This window comes from Lathyrus oleraceus, chromosome 6 (assembly GCF_024323335.1).
Source record: "Lathyrus oleraceus cultivar Zhongwan6 chromosome 6, CAAS_Psat_ZW6_1.0, whole genome shotgun sequence".
Lineage (NCBI taxonomy): Eukaryota > Viridiplantae > Streptophyta > Magnoliopsida > Fabales > Fabaceae > Lathyrus > Lathyrus oleraceus.
This window is the reverse complement of record NC_066584.1, coordinates 137,114,179-137,125,421: the sequence shown is the minus strand read 5'-3', so window position 1 is coordinate 137,125,421 and position 11,243 is coordinate 137,114,179. Positions and strand designations below refer to the sequence as shown.

The 11,243-nt window shown below is 35.2% G+C and overlaps 1 protein-coding gene across 1 annotated transcript; it reads right to left on the bottom strand.

The window, feature by feature from the left end:
• Positions 1-9,904: 9,904 nt before the first annotated feature.
• Positions 9,905-10,402, bottom strand: LOC127094419 (uncharacterized). Its single transcript, XM_051033257.1, has one exon. The coding sequence runs from the start codon at positions 10,400-10,402 to the stop codon at positions 9,905-9,907; it is 498 nt and encodes a 165-aa protein (XP_050889214.1).
• Positions 10,403-11,243: the final 841 nt, after the last annotated feature.

The following is an 11,243-nucleotide window of genomic DNA, read 5'->3' as shown; positions in this document are numbered from 1 at the left end:
TCATCATTAATTTCAAAACATATTAGGTCATTTTGACTAAAACCCTAATATTAGGTCAACTTCGCAAGGATCTAACTCCTTCATTTTTTATGATGTTTAGATGGGACAAAGTTCATCGGAAATTTTAAGATGTCTACTTCATTTTTCATGTTGAACAAATTTTCATAATCCTAAAAGGAATACATGTGATAATGCAAAACATTATAGCTCACTTTGGACCAAAGGCATTGAAATGTGAAAAAGTCCAACTTCAAGTGCCCATAACTTCTTCATAAAAAATCCAAATGATGCAAAATTTAATTCCAAATTGATTTTCTCGAAATGATATACAACTTTTATGTTGAAGGTTTTGTCATTTGGAGCTTGCATCATTGAAACAGAAGGGCTTGAACTTTGGCCATTTTTGAAATTCTCACATGTACATGTTTTGCACCCTACACTTCATGATCATTTTTTACCAATTTCCAAGTTTCAAATGAAGTTTTGGTCAACATAACAAATGATCCTCATGCAAAAATATCTCCAACCATTACTCATAAGATTATGTTTCAATTATGGAAATGCCATTTTCGAAAGCATGAACATTGTGGTACAATTTTGGAAACTCACTAAAAATGCATTGCATGAGCCAAGCCTACACCACCTGCACGTCCAATTTGTATCTGCTGATGATTAGCTTGTAAATCCAAGTGGAATTGGGCCCTTCATGCGCCTGTACAGGCCCATGCATAGAGGCCCTTTCCATCCATGCAATGCTTTGATCATGCTTTCAGCCATGCCTTTTGCTATAAATAAGTGCCTTGTGCTCCTCATTTCAATAACCTGAAGGCGTCTTACATGCTGCACGATTGATTCCTCACCCATACTCAAAGGAATTCACCATTTTCTCTCAATTTTTTCAAATCTAAACTTCAATTTCATTGATTGATTTTTAGATCTAAAGTTCCTTAGCCTTGCTTACCCTAATCAATAGATCACACTGCAAGCTTAAATCACCAAGAAATCGTGCTCTCAAGCTCTACAAATCAGAGGGGATTCCTATTTGAGCCAAATTGAAGAACCATTATCATGTGCTTCTAAAGTGAGAGATACAAGAGCCATTGGAGGATTCCTAAGAGCTTTGCTTGATTGATTGATTGCTTGAGTATACAATTATTTGCTTGCTTATTCCAAAGGATGGGAGCTACTTGTTTCATCAATATGATCTCAAGAGAGGAACTCCATTTGTGGTCTTGTTTCTTCTCCTTCAACTCTTGTATGATTAGGACTTTAGCCATTCTTCTTCTTCTCTCCACTCTAACCCAAGCCAAAACTTTTGTGCAAACATTAACACTTGTTTTCAAACATTAGAAACCTATGCATTATGCTTTTGATTTTCAAACTTTATTTTCATAACACTTATTTTGAATTGAATCTTTCAGTCAACCTTGACCATATTTTGTAAATACTTTTCATTGGTAAATATAACCCATTTAAATGCTTTTTGTGGTTTCAATGGCCACCTCTTATCAAAAAAATTCATAACCTTTAGCTATTAGGTTTGAGTTATCCTTGAGGTAGATGTAATACTCACCTATATCCTTAGTGATGGACAATGAGTATTCCATGCTTATTATAGGGTTAACCCCTAGCATGTTGAAGCTATCCTCACATGGTGGATTTTTGGTTTTTAGATTGAGTTTTATCCCTTGGATAACAAAAGACCTTAAGGCTTTTGGACCAATCAATTCACCAACTTGTTTTGAGATTTTTACCCCGAACTCTGAGGTTTTGATCCTAATCTTTTTTAAGATGGTACGTAGGTAGTGGGTTTATCCATTCAAACACAAATTGTAAATAATTTGTATATTCTCTTCTCATCTCTCCAATCATGTTTGCACAAATAAATTTTCACAAAAATACCAATCTTACAACAAATGTGAAAAGGGCTCCCTAGGAGTACCTAGGATGTTTTGGGTGCTTAAAACCTTCCCATTGCATAACCAACCCCCTTACCCCGATCTCTGACATTTTTATTAGTTTTTGATTCGATAAAACTTCTCGGTTTTTGTTCGCTTTCTAACCTTTCCTTTGGATAAATAGAAGTGCGGTGGCGACTCAACTTGTATGGTTTACTTTTGATTTAGTCAATAAATCTAAAGGTAACGAATACCCCGCTACACTTGGTTCTGAGCAATATTGATTTTTGTCCCCTGCAAGGTTGTCTCCCATTTGATATGGTGTTGACTTAAACTTCCCCACAGCGTTGAATTGTTTGGATCCTCAGTAGATCCTTCTCTATCCTCAGCATGTTTGGTTGATTATCCTTCAGCAGTGCTCTTTTCCCCTGCAAAGTTTGCCATGATTGGTCGGAAGCATGTTCTCCATGTCTTTCCCCGGCTAGATTTAATATATTCAGAGCTAGATGATTTATTTTCATCCTTAGCAGATTCTCCAGTTGGTGTTTCCATCTTGTTGAGATTACTCGAGTGTTTTGTAGTGATGATTCAAATCTTCGTTATTAGAACCTTTTGTGCTGCTTTCATCAGCATAATCATACACATGCATATTCATGCATAAATCACAACATCAGATATTTCATTGTGCATTTTATCACATTGATTTTTCTTCTCATCCCCTGCTTTGGTGATATTATTTCCCTATGAAGATTTGGTATGTCTGCCCTCCTTCAATTGTAGAGTGTCATCCCCTTAAGCAGAAAGAGTTTATCCTTTCTCATTCCCCACTGAGTTATTTCCTCGTGGATGATTTTTATTTCAGTTTCCTCCCCAGTTTATCATCTGGACGGAACCACTCCCCTTGAGTTATATCCTCACTAGGATGAGTCTTGTTTGACCGATTTCTTTCTAGTTCTTACCTAGATAGATCTTTTGGTCCCCGAGAGTCTATTACCCAGTAACTGGTAATATTCTTCTTGATCTTAAGTACTTTACCTTTACCCAATACCCGGTAAAAAGTAATCTACTTCCTTTGTTTCCCCTAGTAGATTCATTTTCATGTTTCCCGGGTAAGTATATCCTTGATATGTTCATTCTAACCGGTGAGGGATATTCATCCTTCTTTGGTTTTCTACCCAGTAAAAAGGTAATTGTAATCCCTATTTAATTCCCCAGAGAGTCTATTCTTGATATGTTCACTTTAGTCGATGACATATTTTCTCCTCTTTGTGGTCTTCGACCCAGTAAATGGTAGTTATAAATCCTATTTTCTCCTCAGAGTGTATCCTTGATATGTTCACTTTAACGAGTGACAAATTCTCTCTATTTATGATCTTATGCCCAGTAACTGGTAGTTGTAAATCCCATTTCCTCTACTGAGTCTATCCTTGATATGTCCATCCTAACCGGTGACGGATATTCTCTATTTCTGGTATTCTACCTAGTAACTAGTAGTTGTAATTCCTACTTTCCCCGAAAGAGTTCATCCTTGATATGTTCACTTTAATCAGTGACAGATACTCTCTCTTTGGTATTCTACCCAATAACCGGTAGTTGTAAGCCGTCTATTCTTGATATGTTTACCCTAACCGGTAACGGATATTCTTCCTCATTCACCAGGTGGTCTATCCTTGATATGTTCATCCTAAGCGATGACAAATATTCTTCCTTTGAGTTTATCTTTGATATGTTCACTTTAACCAGTGACGGACATTCTCTCTTTGGTCTTTTGCCCAGTAACAGGTAGTTGTAAATCCTATTTGATTTTCTCTCCCCAGTAGGTCATTCTTACCCAGTAACTGGTAATGAATACACCTCTTTTTCCTCAGCGAGTCATCCTTGATATGTTTACCCTAACTGGTAACAGATGTCCCTCTGTTCGAGTGTATTATCTTCCTACCTAGTAATCGGTAATAGATGATATATCTCTTTTACTCCTGTGTTGAAGTTTTTTTCCCCAGTTGAGTTTGGGTGTGCATTTCTTTATAGAATCGAATTTCCTTTGGTTTGAGTATTTCATCTTCGCTCTGATCTACTCTCATCCCCTACAGATTTTCCTTGTTCCACGACCGAGTCTTTCTATTGATTTATTTTCATGGACATCCCCTCGTGTCTCCCAACAGTTTTAAGTCGTAGCCTGGCCTACGCCTAACTTTTATCCCCCAGAGTCTCTGTCTCCCCTAGTGAGTTTTCCTTACGGAATGCATTATGCTCATGTGGATTTTTAGTCTCTCCAGATGCTTTTCCATTGTGGCAATATATTCCCCACAGATATTATTTTAACATTTATATCATATGCATCATGAGGTATCTTAGGGACCAAAATTTGTTTCTTGATGTTGTTATTTAAGTCCATTCTACTGAGTTGATACGAAGATTTTAACCTTCACATCCTCAGCTAGAATGTCCTTAAATAGGGCAGTTGTAAGACCCTAATTTTACTCCTAAGATCCCTCATGCTATCTAATCATTTGCATTGACTTTAAGATCACACGTGGCATCCTCCTTATCCCTTATTCATTGGTTTTGCATTGGGAGAGATCACCAAGCATATTTGATTGTATCATACTTTCTTTTTCTTTTTTTACTAACAAAAATACAAAAAATATGTCAATGTATAGCTTTGTTTCTTTTGTAGGTAGTGTGTGCATCCACTTATGCCCTACCATTCTCACATCTAAGGTTTGAGGCCCTCAGTGCAAGGAGATGAATCAAGGAATGGTCCACAATGGTCTTAAACATTATATATGTATCCCCATTATCTTCATTTATCATTTTGATCAAGAATTCATCAAGAGTTTGAAGCTTGTTTTCCTTGGAAGCCCTAATTCATATGGGTACCTTGGAAGCCCTAATTGATAAAATATTTCAAGGGATGCTTCATTATACATCATCTTATGCATATATGATCCTCCATGAGTCTCAAATATCAAGAGAACTTCAAGTTTTCAAGTTGGTTCAAAGAGGTTGACCAGAGAAAGTCAACTGGTTAAAACGGGGGTTCCCTAGACGCTATCTCCAACAATTTTTGTCATATGAGAATGATTCCAAGAGTAACATTACTCTTTATAACATTCCAAACAACTTTCATGTTGACATCAAGAGCTATGTTTTCTTGTAAAGTTATTTTGTATGGTCAAAGATTATAGGTCATGTTGTTCGTGCCCTAGTTATAAGGTCAAATTCCAAGGACCATAACTTGCTCAATTTTTATGATATGAATGCCATAAAAGTTTCATGATCAAATTCAATATGTCTTCTCCAACTTTTATTCTTTAAGAAATTTCAAATTCAAATTTCAAGGGCATATGCCAAGAGGAAACATTATAGGTCATTTAGGGCCATCATCATTGAACAAGCAATTTTCCTCAACTTTTAAAATGCATAACTCCCTCATGCCAAATCCAAATAATTTCAAATTTGCCACCTCAATTAATGAGGGAGAACTCATGACTCTTGTTTTTTTGACTTTTCTGAATTTTCATTTAATATTCTTATTTTGTTTAATTCATAATAAATCCATTTTTAATCCAAAATATATGAGACTTTTACCAAAAATCTTTAAATATTTTTCTCTTCCATATTTTGAATTAAAGTTATTTTTTGGATTAGTTTTGGTAATTTTCATGAATTAAATGTTTTTATGCATATTTTTAATTGTTTTAAAATACTTCTGACTTTCTAAAAATTGTGAAATTATTTGTCTAAGGTCTTTTGACCTAGGATAAATCCATAGGCCATTTATTTGGTGTTTTGAAGGGATTTGAGGTTTTGTCCAAACTAAAATGCATTTTAATTCATTTTTAAATTGATTTTTAATTGATTAAATGTTTAAAAATATTAATTTGAGCCATTTTTATGGTCTTGTGATGTTTGACTTTCTGTTTAGGCCTTGGTCATGGTTGATTTGACTTTTGTTTGATAAAAACCATTGGATTTAGGGGATGTATGAAATGTACATTTCATCTTCCAAAATGAATGGATGGTATTGATCAGATGAAATTCCTCTCATGATCAATTTGTGTTTCTATCTCCCATTCCCTCTTCATCTTTATCCCTATTCTTCCTCATTCCCTCATTGACCAACGAAATCTCTACTGTCTAAATGCTAATTGATTCATCAGTGACCTTGGGTCAGATGAATCAATACAAGTCTGACTGAGATAGGTCTTTCCCATTTTCTTTTTAGTGTGTGGTATGTTTTAGGAGTTTGGTTCTTTATACCAAATATCTAACATGCATTAACACCTATATTTTTATTGTATGACCTTAAATATTTGTGACTTATACATAAGTCCAATTATGATTGCTTAACATAGAGCTAAATTTGATCAATAAGGCATAACATTCTAGTAAGTGAGCTTGCAAGTCTCCCATTCTTCATGGCATTGTGTGGAAATTTGACATTTTCTCCTTTCATGAGAGCTAGTGGCATACTTGCTGAATTATCCCAGTTAAAGCCCTTCTCATGGAAGATGTCTTGGTTCAAGGATTCATACTTGTGAATGAATGGTTGAGTGTTCTCCAAAGAATGACTTAATCAATTAAAACTCACCACTAACATTTGACTAACTCTTATTAATATTTCTTTACTTTAAAGTCATTTACCTTATGCAACTTAAGTTTCAGTACCTTTATTATTCATTGCCATTTACATTTCATGCAACTTATTTATGTTTTAACTCATTTTCACTTTGCTCATTTGAGCCATATCTTGTGATTGTATATATTGTTTGCTTTCTTTTTTTTTTGTTTATGGTATTGGGACATTAAAACATTTAATAATAAAAAAACCCTTAAAAACATCTGGTTGGACTGTTGGACTTGATCTAAACTTTTGGACTTAGGATTAGGCAACATTCCCTATGCTAAAGGACTTGGCCAATGCCAAAATATGAGACTGAGTTATCTTTGACTTTGCCATTCATCTTATACAAGACTTTGAGTGCCCTTGATTTCCTCTTCTACTCTGTCTTTGTGCTTAATTGTTATTCTATTATTATTTCCTATGTATGATATTTTGTTCTGAGTTGATCAATGAATATTTCATCTTCTACATTGGAAGACTGCTAGCTATTGAAATGCTTGCTTGGATATGGGCATCTTTATTTGATGCTTTGATCTTCTTGATGTCTGGATATTGCTCATTGCTTATTGCTTGTTGCTTATTAAAGTCCAAAGGAAAATGGGTTTCTATATGACATTCTTGTCTGTTGGATTGCATCCCATTGGTCAGCTTTTTTCAACTCTTAACTTTTAATTTTTGCTTAGGGTAGTCTCTTCATCTCCCCCCACTTCTTAAATTTCAAAATCTCTCACTCTTTTCAAAAACTTTCTTTTCTTGAGATTTTAAACTTATACATGTTTTAATGATTAGAAACTTTGGCCTTATTTCATTGAATTTTAAAAATCTTTTCTTAAATAATGCTTGTAAATAAAGTTAACCATATTGACTTAAAACTTCAAAAGACAAAAAGAAATAACAACCCCATTCAAATCTTTGGCCTTTTGTGCCTTTTCATTAAAACCTTTGTCAAAATTAATTCACCAACTTCTTTGAAATTTTTACCACGAACTACGGGGTTTTGATCCCTCATTTTTATGTTGGTACATAGGCATAAGACCGAAGGTCTTGTCAAACACAAAAATATAATCAATGAATTCTTTTCTCATCCCCACACTTTACATTTTTATTAAACATCATTTATACCCAAAAACATATGCACACAAAAAGGGCTCCCTAAGAGTACCTAGGATACTTTGGGTGCTAACACCTTCCCTCTGTGTTACCAACCCCCTTACCTGTAATCTCTGGCATTTTTTTAGTTTTGATTTGAAAACTTCTTATCTTTGGGTTTTGTTCGTACTTTTGCCTTTTCCTTTGGAAACAATAAAAGCGCAGTGGCGACTCTGGTTTTATTGACGTTAAGCTTATCCATATCTTGATGGGCATGAATTTACCGCTACACACGTCTCCATTCAAGACCTCAAGGAATTATTTATAATAATAACCTCTCTTTTATATCCAATGTTTTCTCTAATTCTAGTTGACGTGGAACTAACTGCTCGAACTTGAATCCCAATAATCCCCCTTCATGTGTGATTCACTCACATTATTAGACTTAATCAACAGTAGGATCTCACTCCCGCTCCCTGACCAAGTCAAACCATGATTCTTATACCACTATTAGGGAGTCTCGAGATTATCAGTGTGATAAATATCCAAGACCAATAAGAGACTTTGATTGTTGCAATGCCACAAGTGTACGACAATGCCAAGTAGTATAATAAGATCAAACCCACAAGAATATGTGTATAAGTACTGAATTTTACCCTAATAGTGTTTAGACAAAGCGATTACAATACTGGTTGGTTTGATACAAGTTGAAATAAAAATAATAGGTAATAAAAACAAGACATGAGGTTGAGATCGTCTATCTAAACCCAACCTATTGATTATTAGTTTTTGAACACGATAATGTCTAATTAATTTATAGAAAAGTACATAAATATGTGTAATGCCCACTATCATGGTGTGTGCATCTGGACGTGTTTCTGGAACGGATAATCGACTTTCACAATCGAGACCAAGTCACTTTGTCACATTGAGTGCCTCGTTACTCTATTGTCTAGCAATCCACGGTTCAATATCGATTCATATCCTTTTGAACTATGATTATATATGGGATTCCTTTGCTTTCAAAACCGACATAAATATTTTTAAGAACTCAAATTTCTAAAATAAAAGCACATATGATTGTTCCAGTTCATATTCGGATAAATAAATTTGGGGTCGTCGTGAGATAAAATCTCACAACCCCTTGTCCTTATGAAACAATTCCCTCATTGTAAGGTATACTACAATTAAATAAGTGTCAGGAATACCATTCAAGTAGATAAAGTAAATAAATATAAACAACATGAATTGAATAAAACTTTATTAAAGAAAAGAAAACTAGATAATTAAAATAATGTTCCAAAGGATTACAAATTAGAGCAAACAACAAAAGTTGTGGCTTACAAAATATCTAGTGGTAACAAGTGATAGTTGATCTCAATTCTCAAGAGTAATACTTATACTAAAACTAGCCATTAATCACCCATAACCATCCATAATTTTGTGCTCAATCATTAAAATACACTAATATTAAGTCTATAAAGGTTTCATATGCCCCAAAGTTACAAAAATGCCTAAAAAATATTGAATTCGTACTGTTCGTGGGTGTAACACGGGTACGCCACCTGATAGTGTCAGCTGACACAACCATCTCGTGTCAGTCTTAGTTTTTATTATGGGGCATGTTATCTTGAAGGTAGGGGCGTCATTGGCCAACACGGGTCGTGTCAGCTGACACGACCAACCTATGTTGTTCCCGATTTTTACTAGGGAGGCCCATTTTTCTTGATTTTTCGCCCTCTTTTTGTTTTGTCAGGTTTTTACTTTGATTTTTCTCGCAAATACTTTCCTTTTAGGTTTCTTCTTTATGAGTATCTCCCTTTATTTAATCCTACAAAATTAAACAAAACATAACATACAAAATAGAAAACAAAAACGTGGGTTTCCTTCCACAAAGCGCTTTATTTAACCTAGTTTAAGCTTGACGGTCCCTGATTGTCAGACACTGAAAGAGATTCCTTCTTGGGGATCCAAGCCAACTTTCCTAACCACTTTTCATACTTACCGCTCCCTTTCTTCTTCCTTTTATTGGGCGGTAATTACTTCTCAATCACTTTCTTATTCATTACATCCTCATCATTCTTTTCAATCCTCTTGTCTTTTCCAACCTCTTTGTCATTCTCACCCGAATTATCCTTCTTGCCCGGTTTGTCTTTCTCACCCGGAGCGGATGGTTTTTGTTCATTACTAGTTTTTATTACCTCAATCAAATTACATGAGACCTTTGTGTATGGTTCTTTCAATATAGTGGTCATTATAAAGTTTATCCTTTCATTCCCTACTTCCATACTCAATGTACCCCTTTCACATCAATGATTATGTCAGCAGTGCACAAGAAGGACCTACCAACAATGATAGGAACCTGAAGGTCTTCTTTGATATCCATGATAATGAAATCAATTAGGATATAAAGATTACCTACCTTAATAGACACATCTTCTAACACCCTTATTGGGTACTTCATCGATCTATCGGCAAGCAGGGACACATTAATGGGTTTTATTTCTCCTATACCCAATCTTTTACAAACTGATAGGGGAATTAGGCTAAAATTATACCCTAAATTGCAAAGTTCCCTATCAAAACCCATGGTGCCCAGTTGGCACAAAATGTAAAGACTTTCATGATCTTTCAATTTTAACGGCATACTTGGGATAACTGCACTAGTTGTAGTCGCCATGTCAACAATCTCATGTTCCTCCAACTTCCTCTTTTTGGAAAGGATTCCTTTAAGAAACTTCACATAAGTTATCATCTGGGACATGACCTCGGTGAAAGGCACATTCATGTAGAGATTTTAAACCATTTCTACAAATGTTGTGAACTGAGCCTCCACCTTAGCTTTTACAATCCTTTGTGGGAAAGTTATCTTAGGCTTGTATGGAGAAGGAGCAACATATGGTGTTTCATCCTCTACCTCTTCGACCACCTCCTTTTCAGGTGGTGTTAGCACATTGTCCTTAATCTCTTCTCCTCTTTCAGTAACACTGTATTTTTCCTTTACCATTCTTTCAATTGATTTTTTAGAAATTTCTACCTAAACCTCACCATTCTTAGAACTTTCCACATGGTTTCCACTTCTTGTGACCACAATAATTACGTGTCCCCTAGAATTTTTATCATGTTGCATCGAAAAAATATCCTTGAGGGATTAGCGTTGAAGCTTGTTATTTTGCTATTTGAGATATTTGTGTCTCTAGCATCTTATTGTGTGCGAACATATACTCATTTTTTGTGGTCAGATGCATAAGCACCTCATTGATATGGAGTTTTTGGTTTTTGAAGTCATCACTTTGTCGAGTTTTTCTTGCCATAAAACTTTCCATCATGGTCTCTTGGTTCTACTTTCTAGGAGTTACGCCTTGTAGGAACCCAGATGGTTCCACATTGTTTTGAGTCTGATTCTTCTTATAAGAGAAGTTGATGTGGTCTCTCCACCCCGAGTTATAGGTATTTGAATAAGGATTTCTTCTCTGAATATATACATAGTTGACAGTGTCATGGTTGGTTCCTCCCACTAAAATCATTTGACAATCCCCAACAAAATATCCATTTACTCCACATACCACACAAAAGGGGCCCGCAGGGGTGACCGGAGCTACAATAGTTACTGGTGCAGGTGCCGATGA